Source organism: Trichoplusia ni, chromosome 3 (assembly GCF_003590095.1).
Source record: "Trichoplusia ni isolate ovarian cell line Hi5 chromosome 3, tn1, whole genome shotgun sequence".
NCBI classification, from domain to species: Eukaryota; Metazoa; Arthropoda; class Insecta; order Lepidoptera; family Noctuidae; genus Trichoplusia; species Trichoplusia ni.
Genome location: NC_039480.1, coordinates 19,953,048 through 19,970,563, shown reverse-complemented (window position 1 = coordinate 19,970,563; position 17,516 = coordinate 19,953,048). Strand labels below are relative to the sequence as shown.

At 38.4% G+C, this 17,516-nt stretch overlaps 4 protein-coding genes across 5 annotated transcripts; 3 read left to right on the top strand and 1 right to left on the bottom strand.

Annotated features, from left to right (window-relative positions):
- Positions 1-308: 308 nt before the first annotated feature.
- Positions 309-1,812, top strand: LOC113492342. Its single transcript, XM_026869809.1, has 2 exons — positions 309-1,324; positions 1,735-1,812. Exons 1-2 carry the CDS (start codon positions 380-382, stop codon positions 1,747-1,749), a joined length of 960 nt encoding a protein of 319 aa, XP_026725610.1. The 5' UTR covers positions 309-379; the 3' UTR covers positions 1,750-1,812.
- A 16-nt stretch (positions 1,813-1,828) lies between these two features.
- LOC113508749 (uncharacterized protein K02A2.6-like) lies at positions 1,829-4,564 on the top strand. Its single transcript, XM_026891831.1, has 2 exons — positions 1,829-2,823; positions 3,325-4,564. The coding sequence occupies exons 1-2, from the start codon at positions 1,829-1,831 to the stop codon at positions 4,562-4,564; spliced, it is 2,235 nt and encodes a 744-aa protein (XP_026747632.1).
- A 743-nt stretch (positions 4,565-5,307) lies between these two features.
- LOC113492337 lies at positions 5,308-8,917 on the bottom strand. Of its 2 annotated transcripts, XM_026869801.1 has the most exons (5): positions 8,705-8,917; positions 7,712-7,753; positions 7,446-7,616; positions 5,949-6,187; positions 5,308-5,404 (listed from the first exon to the last, which is right to left on the bottom strand). In XM_026869801.1, the coding sequence occupies exons 3-5, from the start codon at positions 7,605-7,607 to the stop codon at positions 5,326-5,328; spliced, it is 480 nt and encodes a 159-aa protein (XP_026725602.1). In that variant the 5' UTR covers positions 7,608-7,616; positions 7,712-7,753; positions 8,705-8,917; the 3' UTR covers positions 5,308-5,325. The 2 variants fall into 2 exon arrangements, 1 of the variants encoding a protein (XP_026725602.1); XR_003400491.1 differs by lacking the exons at positions 7,712-7,753; positions 8,705-8,917 and having other exon boundaries at positions 7,435-7,672.
- On the top strand, positions 8,084-15,868 carry LOC113492338 (V-type proton ATPase subunit e 2-like). Its single transcript, XM_026869803.1, has 4 exons — positions 8,084-8,272; positions 8,353-8,400; positions 9,533-9,620; positions 15,550-15,868. Exons 1-4 carry the CDS (start codon positions 8,175-8,177, stop codon positions 15,565-15,567), a joined length of 252 nt encoding a protein of 83 aa, XP_026725604.1. The 5' UTR covers positions 8,084-8,174; the 3' UTR covers positions 15,568-15,868.
- The last annotated feature ends 1,648 nt before the right edge of the window (positions 15,869-17,516 follow it).

Genomic DNA, 17,516 nt, shown 5'->3' with positions numbered 1-17,516 from the left:
TTTGTAAGATATCATAATATGTCTATGGGCCTTAGTAGCCTGATAATAAAATGATTTATTAATTTTACTAGTGTTACTGACATGGTTACTGTGATGTAAGTGGATAGATTATAATTATCTGTAGACAAGTCGTCCGTGTTTACAGGTTGCGGAGCAACCGCGGTTGTCTTGTCTCTCAATAAATGTCGTAATATCCACAACGTCTTTTGCTTTATTCCCGTTCCCGATAGTTTCCCGAGGTTCGGAGACTTCACAGTGGCGACGAAAAAAAAGCGACTTCACGCGTATATATATATTTTAGTCTTGAGGGGAATGCAACAAAAGCGCAGTGGTCAATTTGAATCTTGCCGAACTGGTCTGTGTGTGGCGTCCGTTGGAAATGGCGGTCGGTAAAATCGGCGCATTTGATGTGTCGAAAGACAATTGGGGCACGTACGTGGATCGTCTGGATCAGTACTTTATTGCCAATAATGTGAAAAGTGAGTTAAAAATTGCGACATTAATTACGGTTGTCGGCAATAGTGCTTATGAGTTAATGGTGAATTTATGCACACCAGTGAAACCAGCCACAAAAACCTATGACGAACTGGTAGCGGTGATGAAAGGACACTTAAATCCTAAGCCGAGCATGCTCGCTGAAAGATTCAAATTTCGTCAACGGATTCAGAAACCAGGTGAAAATGTAGCAACTTACTTCTCGGAACTCAAGAGATTAAGCAAAGATTGTTCTTTTACGGCGGAAAGTTTGAAGGAAAATATGAGGGACCAGTTTGTGTGTGGATTAGTAAACGACGACATCCGGCAAAAGTTGTTCACCGAAGAAGATGGCATCAGTATCGACAAAGCGTATAGGTTGGCCTTAGCTATGGAGGCGGCGGAGACGAACGCGGCGTTAGTGGAAGACGGTACGAGAAGAGGGATCGGCGGCAGTGCAGCGGAGACGGCATCTGTAACCGTGCATAAAGTCGGGCAGGACGGCGGTAACGGAAAGCGCGGAGCGTTTAGAGGTGGCGGTGGCGGCTATCGGCCGGCCGCAGGGCGGAACACTCCGCATAACTCTCGGCGATCAGGCAGCGGCGGCGGTCCAACTATTGCAAGCGGAGCTGATTACAACTTGCCTCAAGCGGGCACTCAAAAGGAGGCATGCAATGTTTGCGGAGGCAAGCACGACGCGGACACATGTAAATTCAAAAAATATGTGTGTCGAGTTTGCATGCAGGAGGGGCATTTAAGGAGGATGTGCCCAAAGCTGGGCAAGAATAATTTCGTGTACAATTGGAGAGAGGGCGGTGTCTACAAGTCTTCGGATAGCGAAAGTGACGAGGTAATAGTACCCATCCATCGTTTATCACTTCAGCAATGTACACCTATATTAATGTTGTTAAATGTACACGGCTTAAAATTGAAAATGGAGTGTGATACCGGTAGTGCAATCTCGTGCATTAATTACCAACTCTATAAAAAACATTTTTCCAGTTTGCATATTAAACCAACAAATTTGGTCCTAAGGTATTACACGGGCGAACTGGTTAACCCAGTGGGTGTTATAAGACCATTGGTAGAGTATAATAAGATTAAAAAAATATTGGATCTGTATGTTATTGACAAGGGAAATACAGTTTTGTTAGGTAGACAGTGGATGGCAGAGCTCAATATAACAGTGTCAGCTTTGCAGTATAATACCGTTAATAATAATGAGAATTTAGATCAGAGTTTTAATTTCGCGGAATTTAGTTCCAGATACTGTGAGGTGTTTGCAGATGGTTTGGGACGATTCACGGGGGGTCGAGTCAGCATCCACGTTCGAGAGGGGGCGCGGCCGGTGTTTATGCGCGCACGGCCGCTGGCGTACGCACTACGCGAGCCGGTTGAGCGCGCGCTGGAGCAGCTGGTGCGCGACGACATCCTCACTCCCGTCAGCCACTCAGACTGGGCTGCACCAATCGTTCCGGTGGTGAAGAAAGATGGGACGATAAGAATCTGTGCTGATTTTAAACTAAGCTTAAACAAAGTTTTGGAGGTCGACCGTTATCCGTTACCTAAGGTAGAAGATCTTTTGTCTCGGTTGCACGGAGGCGAAAGGTTTAGTAAAGTCGATTTGTCACAGGCGTACGCCCAATTTGAGCTGGATGATACTAGGAAATATGCTGTTATAAACACACACAAAGGGCTTTACATGTACAAACGGCTAGTGTATGGGTTGTCGTCGAGCCCAGGAGTATTCCAGAGGCGGTTAGAGCAATTGTTTGCTGATATACCACGTGTGGGAGTGTTTTTAGATGATATTATTATAACAGGAAAAGACACACGGCAACACTTAGATAATCTACATAAAGTTTTTGAACGCCTTAAGTCCAGTGGCTTAAAAGTAAGAAAAGAAAAATGTTCGTTCTTTGTGGAGTCTCTTGAATATTTAGGGTATGTTATAAGTAAGGAAGGTGTTCACACATGCAAAGATAAAGTAGAAGCAATTGTTAAAACGCCGATACCAAGGAACGTATCTGAGTTGAGGGCTTTCATTGGAATGGTTATGTATTACGGTAAATTTATAAAAAATGTTAGTTCGATTCTTACGCCGTTATATAATTTGTTGCGTGCGGGGGTGAAGTACGAATGGAGCGACGGGTGCGAGGAAGCCTTTGCGCGGGTTAAACGGGCGCTGAGCACGAGTGAAGTGCTTGTGCATTACTCACTGGAACTGCCGCTGGTGTTGACGGCAGACGCGAGTGCCACAGGAATCGGCGCCGTCATCTCACACATCACGCCGGACGGCGAGCGCCCCATCGCGTACGCGTCACGGACGCTTAATTCCGCGGAAAGATCGTATGCGCAAATAGACAGGGAGGCGTTAGCAATTATATACGGGGTTAGGAAATTCCATCAGTACTTGTACGGTAGGAAGTTTACTTTAAGAACAGATCATAAACCCTTGACGTACATTTTTGGTAATAAAGTAGGTATTCCGGTTATGGCAGCGTCCAGATTACAAAGGTGGGCAATTATATTATCGGGTTATTCGTATAATATAGAATACGTGGCGTCCGCCAAAAACTGTGCCGACGCATTGTCGCGTCTACCGACACCATCATCAGATAATAATAAAATCGGTTGTGAATATACCTATTTAAATTTTGCGGGAAGTTTTTTGCCAGTGACGAATGATGATGTGCGAGTAGCAACAGCGCGGGATCGAGTGCTTAGCAGGGTGATGGTTAGTGTGCAGTCGGGGTGGCCGTCGCATTGCGCGGATGAAGTGATTAAACCGTACTTTAATAGGCGACACGAATTATATGTTGAACGCGGTTGTATTATGTGGGGTTACAGAGTGGTAATTCCGCCCACTCTTAGGAACACAATTCTGAAGGAGCTTCATGTTAGTCATATGGGCATAGTTAAGACCAAGTCGATGGCTCGAAGTTTTGTATGGTGGCCCAATATAGACACAGACATCGAATCAACGTGCCGCTCATGCGAAACATGTGCGATGGAAGCAACTGCGCCGCCGCAGGCTGCTCCACGTAGTTGGCCATATATAACCCAGCCGTGGAGTAGATTGCATATAGATTTCCTAGGACCATATCGGGGAAAAACATTTTTCGTAATCATCGATTCCAGCACAAAGTGGATTGAAGTTTTTGAGATGAATAAAACAAACGCCACGGCGGTCGTTAAGGTTATGAGGTCGTTATTTGCTCGATTCGGTTTGCCGTTGGAAATAGTTTCAGACCAAGGGCCGCCATTTACTAGTGCAGAGTTAGGGGAGTTCTTAAGATTGAACGGCATCAAGCAGTCATTTTCGCCAGTATATCATCCAGCATCGAATGGGGCAGCAGAAAATGCTGTGAAGCTATGTAAGCGAACCATAAAAAAAGCGATCCGAGATTCAGTAGACATCGACACAGCTTTACAAACTTACCTATTAGCTTATAGGAATAGTATTCAAAGCACTACAGGGGAAAGCCCCGCCATGTTATTGCAGCGTAGACCGTTGCGTTCTCGGTTGGATCTTTTGCGCGCAGACCGTGCACGCCAGGAGCGGGTTGATAGGGTGCAGCGCCAGCAGATGTTGAGTTCAGGTGCTGAACCCACGCAACAGTACGCTGCTGGTGAGACCATATGGGCTAGGAACTACGGTAGCTCAGACAAATGGATGAAAGGAACGTTAGTCAACCAACAGGGTTCGCGGAGGTATGTGGTAAAGGGTGATGATGGTCGACTTCTTACACGGCATAGTGATCAAATCAGGCTCAGAACTCGACGTTCAAGTTTAGTGTACCCAGAATTAATATCCGAAGAACGGGTAGGTGGGGGTGTCGTTGAGCAGCAGCAGCAGCAACAGCTATCCCCGAGGATATCGAACGCAAAGGTTGGCGAGGGGGCGGGGAGTGGTGAAGCAGGAAGCGAGGACTTAGTAGTGAGTGACGTACCGGAGGAAACAGCTAGTAAGACCTCGCCGGGCCGTGATACGCCGCCGCTGGCAACTGATAGCAATGTCGCGAGCTCCGTGAGTCGTCCTACCCGCGTTCGCAGGAAACCAATCAGATATGGGTTCGAGTTTGATTAGAAGGAAGCAGTTTTACTTTTTGTTATGTTATGTTATCAATGTGTATACTTATAGTTTTAGCGTGGAGGTGTGATGTAAGTGGATAGATTATAATTATCTGTAGACAAGTCGTCCGTGTTTACAGGTTGCGGAGCAACCGCGGTTGTCTTGTCTCTCAATAAATGTCGTAATATCCACAACGTCTTTTGCTTTATTCCCGTTCCCGATAGTTTCCCGAGGTTCGGAGACTTCACAATTTTTAATTTCATTATCAGATACCATGTAACTTGTGCAGTTTTAGCTAATGAAATGAAATCGTTTATTCTTCAAGTAGGAGATATATCATCACTTTTACATGTCTTTTTATGAAAACGCTGGACTCGACATTTCCTATCTGACTAACCTGAGAACAAATGTCGAAACAAACTCAGGAGTCGCAGCCACGAGCCATGAATAGAACTAAATAACGGATATTGAAAAAACAATGACATCGTCAATGACATTACTGCTGCGTCTCAACTCAATACCTTTGTAATACCAAAAAGATCCAAATTCTGTAATCAGTGATTCCCTATTCAGTAGCGTATAAGTGAATTTAGTATAAGGTAGGTACAATGGGGTTGACGTATCCGTGTGGATAAAAACCCCTTAAATATAAATAAAGATTAAAAAAAAAAGATCCAAATTCAGTGAGCCCAATATCAATGTAACAGCATAGCACAAGTAAAAAAAAAAGAACTAGTCAGAATGAAAAAAAACACCAATGGCATTTAAAACTTTTATTAGTAATCCATTTCCGTAACACTGGTGTTTGTTGATGTTGATGAGGACGAATGCGAGGCAGTCGATTCTGAACGGGGTCTGGAAAGGAATAATCATTATTAAAAAGCAGGAATATCTGACGGGCAAGCCAGCACAAATCAGCCAGAGTCACGATCGTCTGACTCTGACTTACTGTAGAAGGGCCGGGGGTGTTTCTAGTCGGTGGAAGTCCGACATATCCCCACGCCGTTTCAAAGCCAGCTCTAAGATTAAATTCTTCAATATGTTGTCTTATTTCTTTTTAATAAGAGGAAACAAGTGCAGAGGGCCTACCGTCACGACCTACCGTTATTGAGGGTGTGGAAAGCGGCATCTGTCATGCTGCGTTAGGCTGTGTTTTGCGCTTCCACGCTTTTGCAAAGATATTAATGTTACCGATTTAAAAAGAGTTAGCGGGGTGAATAGAGACGAATTTCGTCAAGCGATTGCTACTAAAAACTTTCTCATGTAAATTATAAAACAGGGAAAAACGTCGCCATCTATTAATCAATACAAATACGTATCTGTTTGACCTGGCAGACCAATTTAGCTGTACGGTACTTTAAAACTCACTGCCATCCCTTCAGTTATTACTCACACCTACCTTTTCTTTCTTTTATCTCTTACGATGACTCGTCTTGTTGGTATTTTCTTCTTTGTCCGTCTGCGTGAGGCCTTCTTTCTCTCGGCATAGGGGCAGTCGGTGTCGCAAGTCGAGTACGCCGCGTAATCAGCCTGTTTCTGGCGGTTGTCTTCAAAACGCTTACGACGATTCTTGTATACCTCACACGAATCCTTGGGCATGATCTTCCACGAGCCCTTGCAGTCTGCTCGTCTAGCTTTCTTGAAAGGTAGACAAAATAAATTAAACTTATATATTGACTAGCTTTAGGACGAGGTCGTCCGCGACGAAGGTGGTGTGACGATCTAGTCAAATACGCGGGGCGCACGTGGCCAGAACTTGCAACCAATAGAGAGGTGTGGAAGAGAAAGGTGGAGGCCTTTGCCCAGCAGTGGGATGAAAAGCAGGCTATATAAAAAAAAATATTAGCTGTTGCCAGCGACTCTGCTGGTTACAGATCGAAAATGAGGGCACGGGTACATAAAATTAGGACTAAAAAATCCTAGGTGTTGATTCAGGACCCCAATTCTATTACTTACAATGGCCGATGAATTAATACTATTCGTATTATTCTAAGCATTTTTTCAACACAGTGATTGGAAGTTCAGTACGAAGCGGAACACTCAATGTCCATAAAATGAATTTCCAATTATTGTGTTGTCAAAATGCTTGAGAGAATATAAATAGTTTCAAAATTAATCCCATTGCAATTCATTCATAAGCCATTGTAAATAGCAGAATCGGAGCCCAAGCTTTGAACTATTTGTGACCTGACTCTGGTTTTAAAAGTGATCAACAGATCAATATGGTGTTGAGTTTGTTGCACCGTCTTTGATGCAGTGCTTTTAATTTTTTCAAAATTAAATATTTAGCTTTAAATTCATTCATTCAATGAAGTGTAACAAGTAGCTGAAGTAGCATTTTTTGAAAATTGAGGAATTAACAGATAGCTCCAGTATCATCGGAACTTTTTCCTGTTCAAAAAGTGCTACGTTGCAGCCGTTTTTAATGAATGGATTTTGATTTGATATCAAAACAAAACAAAATCCATTTACTGCTGTCACTGTATGGTTGGCTGTTGCTGACAATGTACGGCAACAGGCGATAGTTTGTAGCTCCGCTTTGATTTTTCCTTAAGACTCTTCTAAAATGAGTGAACTTTGTAAGTCATGGAAGTAAACTACAACTTAATAACGAGATTAGTATGTGGGCCTACTATAACCACTTTACTAAGACTGAATTACTGGAAGCGAGACAACTTTCTTCGTAGAGCAAATTTGTCTCTTTTTACATCTGAACATGCAAATTTAAGAGCTAATTTTCAACGGCCACCATATTGACTTTTTTTTAGAACAGAGGCGCTGTAGTTCGCTGTCGTCTTTTAACAAGTTTATCCATAATTTTAGACTTGGCAGAAGGCCCTCAGCATGTCGACTTTTTTATAAAATTACAATAAAAATTTACAAACATTTGACTAACATTCTCACGAAGGACTTGGTTTATGTGTTCCAGAAAAAGTCCGGACAAATCGTCCGTCCAGTTGAAGGCTCCGCCGCCTTTTGACTTATTTCTCTTCTTCTTTTTAATATTTCTATGTACGTAAGGGTTTTTCTCGAATTTTGAGCGTCTTGCAGATCTCATTTTGATAGCCTGAAATACAATTTAATTTAAATTATTGAAAATTTCGATTAATTAAAAAGTGTCATTCTACGAAGTCATGTTCTAACAATAGTCTATGTTCTTACCAGTGGCAGAAGATATACGAATGGAAACTTCTTGCATTAGACCTACAAAAAAATTCAATTCATAAAAATTGAACATTGCAGTGTTTCCTAATTTCCATAGCTTATTGATAAAATACACAAAATTAATCAAATTTTTATTTAAAGATAATTGAATACAATACTGTTCGCAAACACATTTATTTGCTGTGATCTTACAGCAAACTGTGTAATGTATTGAATGAAGTGAATTGATTTCACAACCACGTTTTTAGCGAAGGAAGATATTTAATTTGTTGAAAATTATATTTTATTTCCAAAACTTCAATTAATCCAACATAGAATGTTTACGTAAAACGAAATGTTCTTCTGTCATATGACTATCGACGTCAGTGCTACCAACTTAACCAGCAGTCCTCCATTTTTATTCAGCTGATGTTTATTTGAGATTAAATAATTTAGAAGAAAATCTAAATAAAATCTCAAAATGGGTGCCTCCTTCGTTCCCATCACCGTTTTCACCGTGCTGTGGGGTATTGTGGGCATTGTCTGCCCCTTCTTCGCCCCTAAAGGCCCCAACAGAGGGTAAGTACCGAAGCCTTGAATGAGACTTAGTATTTCGTCTGTTTTGATACTAAACCTGCTTTTAATTTGCTATATTACAGGATCATTCAAGTGGTTTTGATGTTGACTGCAGCCACGTGCTGGTTGTTGTAAGTATTACTTTATTGTATGCTTTTAAAATACTTATGTGAGTCATGGACTAAGGACAGCCTGTTCTGTGTATTAATTCCTCGTGATGAACTCTGTCCACAATACAATTTGTTGCATTTTCCTAAATTCCTGCTTGATTTGATGAACTCATCACAAATTTGAGTAATGTTAAGTCTGCATCTAGGTCATGTGAGTTAGACTCTTCTATGTGACGCCCCTTTTAACTACAAACTTTGATTGCAATTTTCTTGAAGGACCTTTTCAAGGCTAATATGAGGCTAACTTAAGAGTACTTATCTTTACCTCTTTTAAAACAACTCCTTCTTCCTGATAAAACTTGTATCAGTTGTTGAAAAATTATATCTGTATTGCTGTCAAGAACACCAACTTCTTATTTTCTGTCTCACTAATAAATGCTTAATAGAACACTGATCAGTAGTTATTTAGTTAACTAAAACCCGATTTTTCAATCATCAGATAACTTTTATCCAAGGAATAAATATGGCCGTTTGTCATATTTTCTATACAAAAGCTGTCAAAACGTCAAACATATTCGTTGAATAAAAGTTATCTGGCGATTGAAAAATCGGCCCTAAAAGTTTCAAATGACAGTATGAATGAACATCTCAGACTTTGTGATTCTGCTAAATTTGGGAAATTTATTATGAACAAATAAAACTATAAGCATTTTAGAGTGTGCTACAGTAGAAGTTCTGTACTTATTTATCTATGAAATGAAATGAAAGACATAAATTGATTCAGTATAATTATTCCTATTTATTTATTTATTTATTTATTTATTTATTATTGGATCTCCAACAAAGAATACACAAAAACACATTACATTTAACTCAATACTATTTAAAAGCAAAATCCATTTATTCAGGCTACAAAGTTCAAAGTTTTTAAAAGGGTATTTTCATATTTTTAGCGAATCCCGCAGTAAAGATTGAATCATTGTGTCACTTCAACTTAAACTTTAAATAAAAGCACTTTTTAAAACACAAAAAATACATTGTACACCACTACACCCTTAAAAGCTTCCTAAACCTGATATGCGTGTTTATCACACAGCATACCATTCTATCTTTGACTGAAAACATAGACTTATTACATGTTTATACTTTCCAGCTGGCTCTGCGCGTATATGGCACAGATGAACCCCCTCATCGGACCCAGACTCGACAACGAAACACTCATTTGGATGTCCCGTACCTGGGTAAGATATTACAATACATGTGCTCTTTTTTATGGTTAAGTTTTATTCTAAAGAACTTAATCCTAGTTATTCAGGGATTTTACAGGCAAAAGACAAGATGAGATTGTAAATTGTTTCCCTTGGACACTAATCTTAAGTGCTTGGTGGTTTCCATCCTGGTTTGCAGGAGTTAGAATGTATATCATGTGTGGCAGACTTGTCCCATTACAAAAACAGTCAAGTCACACAGACTCTAGACAAGCATTTGTGGATCACACAAATACTCATTATGTGTAAAGTTATAACTGACAATGCAGCAATTTTAATTATTTATACCTAACTTCTAGCTTTAAGTTAGGTTTAAATGATCAAAATTCTCATATTATGCAGGGAAATGATTTAATTTTTTTCGTTAGCTGAAAGTAATTAAGCATTAATAGTCATTAAATATGTCATGTCATGAAATAGCTGACTCTAAAATTATATGATGTAGCAAAGATGATAAAATAAAGAAGCAAAGACTTATAAGGCATAAAAAACTGATTCTGTGTTTGTGACCTCAACCTTGAGTTGATGGTCATATTGAGATTTTGAATTGGAGGACAGTAGTCTCGTGAGTACGACTCTCGGTTGAGTGGGATTTTTTTATTAGCCGTGTCTTCTGTAATAAAACCAGACAGTAAATGGGAAAACTAAAAAACATATTAAGATTGAAAAGAAAAAAACAATCTTCATATAAAATTATGTTACAAATGACAGCTATTTCACGTAAATATACAAAGAATTAAGTAACAAGATTGGTTCAACCAGCCTTAGGTACTGAGTTACCGAATGTAAAAAAAATCATAGGAATTGAGAACCTCCCCTCCCTTTCAAGTCGGTTGATAATTATCTAAGCATATTTTTGCTCATTAACTACCATAGTTCATCTAACATTTAGCATTAAAATTTATAGGCTAACATTTCTTTTCTCTTTCATCGAGTTTTTGGTGATATAGGGAGCCATAGCACCAAATGTGGCCCCCCGCCGTGGCGATAGAGGGAGCCTACTATAAAATCTTTTGTTCTCTACTTACAAACCCCACGGACAGAATAAAACAAAACAGTAGCATATTAAGAACATACATTGAGTTATTTCACTACATTTTTCACAGATATAAAAGTGAAAATTGTTTGCAATATATTGCCACTAGATGGCGTTAGCAACATATTAGCAATCGTCATTCAGAGATCTAGTTTATTATCTGCACTAACTGTTGCCCGCGACTTCGTCCGCGTGGTTAGAAGATATAAGTTATAATTTATACCTGCCTTCTATCTATCTATCTGCCTTCTATCTTGTAGGATTCAGTCAGCGTTTGCAATGTAAGCGCAAAAAATGTGTTTTTTTACGACCTCACATTAGAAACCTCAAAAATTGTAACCTATGTGTTATTCTGATGTATAAGCTATATTGTGGTAAAGTTTCATTCAAATCCATTCAGTAGCTTTTACGTGAAAGAGTAACAAACATCCAAACATCCATACTTACAAACTTTCGCCTTTATAATAGTAGAAGGATTTATCTAAATGAAATAATTAATTGCTCTCGTGCAGTAACGCCTTCTAATGTACTACGACCCTATTGATAATATCATTATATTATAAACGTGTAGATAATTATACACTAGTACTTTCTCTGTGGGTGTGTCTTTCATACAATTAATGTTATTTATTTAATAATCATCATCATCATCATCAGCCCATATTCGTCCACTGGACATAGGCCTCCCCAATGGCACGCTATCGAGATATATCTTCGGCTGCTCGCATCCAGCTCCCGCCAGCCATCTTGCACAGATCATCATTTAAAAAGTATATAAAGCAATGATCACAACGTCAGCTCACTGAGGGCGATACTCGATTCATCATCGGCCTAGCCTTTTCTCAAATAGGTTGTGGTCGGCTTCCAGTCTAACCGGTTTCAGCTAATTACCAGTGTTTTACAAGGAGCGACTGCCTATCTGACCTCCTCAACCCAGTTACCTGGGCAACACGATACCCCTTGGTTAGACTGGTTGTCAGACTATTTCAAGCTTCTGACTACCTGTAACGACTGTTAAAGATGTAGGAATAACAGCCGGGACCCACAATTTAACCTGCCTTTCGAAACAAGGAAGGCACGTTCAATTGTGGGCGATAATTGATTCTGATGTTATAATCCAGATTTCCTCACAATGTTTTCTAACACCGCGTTTCATTGTTGTTTTTGACCATGAAGTCTTTGGAACATTATTTTGCTATGGATAATAAGGGATATTCATTTCATGCATGGTTTCAAGATGGTCAATCATTTACCTTGGGACACACCAAGCTTAATTGTTTCGTTCGTATTTGTTAGTTTCATCGCATGATCTTTGAAAGCAGGGATAGTCAACTGGTTGAGGTCACCACGCCAAACCCATTGTGCGCGACGTATAGGGAGTTCGGTGCGATGACAAGCGTTTGTGTGATCCACGAATGCTTGTCCTGAGTCTGGGTGTCTTTGTACATTATTAAATGATGTAACGGTTTACTCACGCGTATTTATCGGGGTAGCCCGACTAGTTTCGGACCCAACCGGAGTCCTTAATCATGAGCAGACGCGGCGGGATCGCGAGTTGTACATGGGATTTGAATGTTTGTGAAACCCCCCGCGACACAGGGATTAAATTACTTAGTTTGACAAGAAACCTCTCCCTATCTGCAGATGAGTCATTTCTTTTGTCTAGACTTGTGCTAATTATCATTATTACTAATTAATTTCTCTTTAATTGACCAATCAGTTATCTCAGTCTATACATATATCTGAGGTCGCACGTTTTAAACTTAGGATGACGTAATTTTACTTCTTGAGATGCTAAGTTGCGTGGTCTACGTATTTGTGAATGTATCTTGTCCCGCTTAGGGTAACAATTTTCCTTGCAGTGACATAGAATTTAGGATTTTTAATATAAACTCAATTAATAGATACTGCTTGTCATGCCAAAATGATGTCACGTGGCCTTTGTCAGCAGTTCTCGGGGATTTGTGGGTCTAGAATATAAGAATAATACTCCACAACTTTTCACACAGCGCCATCTAGTCTCAAATTAAGCAAAGCTATGACTAGGTAATTGACGATTAACATACTTATAAATATTTCTAATGATCTATACCAGAGTGTCCCCCGACTGGGGATAAAATATTCATAATAAAATAGATGAATTAGACCCAGGTATAGAACAAATGATCGTGCTCAACGTACTACTGATTGTCTTGTGTGGGAATCTAACCTACGATCTTCTGTCTAGCAGTCAAAACAGTGAAAGAGGAACAAACAGCCATACGTACAAACTTTCGCGTTTCTAATATTAGTAGCACGTTTTGTTAATTGACTTTGACAATCTATATACTAATATATAAAGCTGAAGAGTTTGTTTGTTTGAATGCGCTAATCTCAGGAACTACTGGTCCAAATTGAAAGTTATTTTTGTGTTGAATAGACCATTCATCGAGGAAGGCTTTAGGCTATAAACCATCACGCTGCGACTAATAGGAGCGAAGATACAATGGAAAATGTGAAAAATATAATGCAGGTATAAATCATAACTTATATCTTCTACCCACGGGGACGAAGTCGCGGGCAACAGCTAGTATGATATGTAGAGCTAGAGAAATATCTATGTTACAAATCAGATGGTTGTTGACAAATAGAGTTAGCAAACGATACATCTATATGCTAACATGCCTCACGTAATAGTGACGTGTAAAGTGTTACGGATTGTCTGTTTGTCACTTAACACGTAGTGACATTGATTTTACGATAAAAATATATTGAAGTTTTTATTTTAATAAAATACTATTATTATTTACTCCATTTCCTTTTTAATCCTTGTGTCTTCGAGGTTTTCTTAAATATTCAAGTCGCATGCACAAAGACACCCCGACTCGAGACAGTTCATCGATCACGCAAATGCTTGTCCTACGCGCGGATCGAACCCTTGACACGTCGCGCTCTGTGGGTTTGGCATGGTGACCCTAACCACTCGGCCATTCGTTTGCAATGGAGGTTGAACAATGTAGAGACTATTTATTTCTTCAATTGCATATAAAGTTGTTTTTCATTGATATTGTTCCCTTTTTTCGACATTCAAGGTTATCGAAAGATACATATAGGTACTGGGTAACTATGAGTTCCATTCGATCCCGTTCCCAAATTCGATCTCCTGCTGCATAAATATTTGTTTGATCCACAATCGCTTGTTCTAAGTCTGGGTGTCTTTATGTAAATTAAAAAAAAACCGCGATTAAGTTTTTTTAAAGCGGTTTTTTTTTTAATTAATTTTCGAGAAAAATGAATCTTCAAAGATTTTTTTTTTATTTCTTGAACAGTGATATCTAAAGTGTTAATTTTGTGTGAATAAAAATCAAGGTTATGCAACAGTTGTTATAAACATAAATTCGATTAATGATAATAGGGAGGATGACTGGGTATAAAAAGAAAAAATCTCATTTGTCCCTCAGTTAGATAATTGAAAAGTATGAGACACGTATTTTTTACTTTTTCAGAAAAACTAGAATTGCCAAAGATTGACTGCTTTAAACTTTAGGAGAGGGGGCTTGTGACGTAACGATAGAGTAAAATTCGTACTCAATCGTGACGTCACGCATAAGTTTCATTCACTGTAATTTGGTCAATTTATGTTTGCGGGACAAATTAAAAAATACGTATCCATTATTATACAAAAAAACTACAAGACGGACATTGCAAAAAAAAAAAATGTCATCATCCCTATTCTTTTTTAGCAGTTGTTTTTAGAAACCCTCATCGTCACAAGTCCAACTAGCAATTAACCGGGTTTTTTTTTACAATAAAGCAAAAGTGAAAACCCTAAAACGATACGCAAAGGCCACACAGTTTACTGTCAATCGTTAAGCGTCCATATTTAGCTCTAACTATATAAATATAGCAGCTATGTCTGTTTGTCTGCACGCGGTAGCTCCCGTTTATAAATAAACTTTCTAGGACCAAGGATTTGCATTCAAGTTCAATAGCATGAGACTAATACTAAAATGGGATGTAATAAAACGAAGCCTGGTCATGTTTACCCGACTGCGATAGGAGGGTTATGTTTTTTTTGTTTGACCGACTCCTGTATGAATTTTATCGTTGTGTCGTGGGGTTTTCACAAACATTCAAGAAATGCACAAAGTAACCCAGACTTGGAATAAGTGTTAATAGATCACACAAATCCTTGTCTTACGACAGGATCGAACCAGCGACACGTCGTGTTCAACTGCTTTTGCGTTTTGGTCTTTACCACTCGGCTATCCGTAGGTACAGCTACAATTTTAGAGTGTATGTGTATCTAGTACTTTTAGATCAAGACGACCAAGACCAAATAGTTAAACGATAAAAAATGGAATTCCCATGTTCGAGACTATGTAATAAGTGAGCGCCGAATATACTTCAAATGGGAATTTCCCTATTGAAAATTATCAGCTAATAAAAACTTATAATACAGAATCAGTTTTTTCGGAAATAGACTTGCTTGATAATTTTGATGGATAGATACTTTTTGACAAAAATCGAATGTGTACGTCGGCTATATTTCAAAAAATGTTGGTTTCTTACATCTTATTTTAATAAATCAATATTAATACGAAAATTAATGAAAGGTGGTCAATGGTAGATGATCACTTGTCGGTCAAAACTAATAAGTGACGTCACATGAGATTTTAATGTACTGTATATATTTTTGAAAGAAACAATATCTGTTATTTTTTGGAAATCTATCCGAACGTCTAATTATATTTTTTTCAGCCAAGTACTCATTTTTTTATATCCACGCAGATAAGCCGTGTTCAACGTCGAACCAAACTACTTAAAAACGTTATAATCATAAAAAGTATTTTGTGATGTATTAACATTGTTTTTTTTCTGTTACAGGGCAACAAAATAGCATAAACGTCAAAATCTGGCGCCAACCCCATTTAGCGTAAGTGTTGCAAGTGTCGAGTTGTATCAAAGTGAATAATTATTATTATCTATCAACATTTAAATACATATGTAAATAAAATAAGTCTACATTTTGAAATAAGCTTTGAAAGAATTCATGTATTGCCAGTATTAATAATGTTGTCTGTGGCCGGTGTTGTCACCTCCCGTTGTCTATGGCCTGTTAAATATATATCATTCCAATTAATACTGTAGCTTCATGTTTCAAATCTTTATTATATTGTAGATAAATAAATTATTTCCGTTTAAATTTGGATTTTTATTTTTGAATTGAACTGTATCGATATAACTCATTATTTAAAAATATCACCAAGTATTAAGATACTAATCGGATCTTGGTAATAGGGTCCCGTTTTATACTTTCAGAACGGAACTCCAAAATAACCGATTAAGTGCGAATCAAATTCGCTAAAATGAGGGGTCCGAACAAATAAGCTAAAGAAAAATGAATCGCTTGAAAGACAAACAAATTTGAGGATATCCTGAAATTACTTATCCTACCACAAATTATGAACGTAACATGCGTTTCTGCGTCTTGTCTCTTTTAGTCGGTTTCGTCAGAAATACATCATTTCTGAATATTTCAACTGTCTACCTATTATAGTTGCTGAAATACCGCCTGGTGAAGGCCAAACTGAGTTTAAGTATTAGGGATCCGTTTTTAACTTCAGGTTTGGACCCTAAAAATCATCATCTTCAATTCTCAATTCTCTTTACGTGTGCCATAAAAGCGCCAGCTTAACTCGCGAGCCCTGTTATTTAAAACGATCCTTTATCGAGTAATATACCTTGATAATGCAGATAACAAACCAGTTATTCAGATAATACTTATCTGTCAAATTAATCTAAATGTGTTTCAGCGTAGCAGTTGAAATCCGTGCCTTTTGAGCACTTATTTTATGAGATTTGTTATTACAGCTGTTATTTTAGATAAACAAACCCTCTGAACTCTTGTTCAAAAGTCTGAAAATGTTTTAATGTCTTGTGGAAGAATGACGGTTATTTTAAATCTAAATTATGGTTTAGATTATTCATGTTACATACGAATACTTGTCCTGGTGGTTGTCTTTCTCTAAGAAATTGACTCCTTTCGTCGCAGGTCGCTGTAAGGTAAGACAAAAATGATCTGAAAAATCAAGCTTATTTGATTATTGCCATACGTCTTGTTTAATTCTTATACAGTATAAATAATTTGGAATGCTTAGTAAATCTCACAATACCCAAACAAGCCAGGCACCATTTATTTTAGCGGGAAACGCAATAGAAACGCCCGACTATGTGTAGCCTGATCTATAAAAAAATATACTGAAAGATACAATACATTTTCTGCGTTATATTTATTTTGGTGCATCAAAAAAATAAATAATCATCATCATTCCCTTATATTATTATACTATCCTAATTATTATTAGTGGTCGGCACAACATGTCTTCTTCCATACCTTTCTATCTGACGTCATCTCACAAGAAACACTCTTCGCAGCCATATCGTCTTTCACACAATCCATCCAACGTTAAATAAATACAACTAAATGTTAAGTTCACGGCGGCGAGCCTATTTTGACGTGGCGACTAAATTTATGGGCCCGCTAAATGTCACACAGATAAATGTTATTGAACCATGAGTAATGCAGTCTGGTAATGTCTGAACCAATGTTGAATAGTTAATGCGTGTCTAAGGACCGGACTGGGTGAGAAAAGTATAGTACCAGCTGTACCCAAATTGATGCAACGTCAAAAACGATTTTTTATTTAAGAACTTTGTCGCTTTACGACAACACCGTTCTATAAATTACAAAGAACTTAGCTACAACAAAAGAATAATTATAAAAGCTAATTAACTACCACTTAACACTATAACTGGTACCATATTCAGAGTATGGGTCTATTCGGAGAACG

Excerpts from the sequence above, each read along its gene's own strand:
- LOC113492342 (XM_026869809.1), top strand. The coding sequence starts at position 380 with ATGGCGGTCGGTAAAATCGGCGCATTTGATGTGTCGAAAGACAATTGG.
- LOC113492337 (XM_026869801.1), bottom strand. The coding sequence starts at position 7,607 with ATGAGATCTGCAAGACGCTCAAAATTCGAGAAAAACCCTTACGTACAT. Across the intron at positions 6,188-7,445 it reads ACCAAGTCCTTCGTGAGAAT|AAAGCTAGACGAGCAGACTG; the intron begins GTTAGTCAAATG and ends CTACCTTTCAAG. Across the intron at positions 5,405-5,948 it reads AGAGATAAAAGAAAGAAAAG|ACCCCGTTCAGAATCGACTG; the intron begins GTAGGTGTGAGT and ends ATTCCTTTCCAG.
- LOC113492338 (XM_026869803.1), top strand. The coding sequence starts at position 8,175 with ATGGGTGCCTCCTTCGTTCCCATCACCGTTTTCACCGTGCTGTGGGGT. Across the intron at positions 8,273-8,352 it reads CCTAAAGGCCCCAACAGAGG|GATCATTCAAGTGGTTTTGA; the intron begins GTAAGTACCGAA and ends GCTATATTACAG. Across the intron at positions 8,401-9,532 it reads GCAGCCACGTGCTGGTTGTT|CTGGCTCTGCGCGTATATGG; the intron begins GTAAGTATTACT and ends TATACTTTCCAG.
- LOC113508749 (XM_026891831.1), top strand. The coding sequence starts at position 1,829 with ATGCGCGCACGGCCGCTGGCGTACGCACTACGCGAGCCGGTTGAGCGC. Across the intron at positions 2,824-3,324 it reads CTTAATTCCGCGGAAAGATC|AGTGGTAATTCCGCCCACTC; the intron begins GTATGCGCAAAT and ends GTGGGGTTACAG.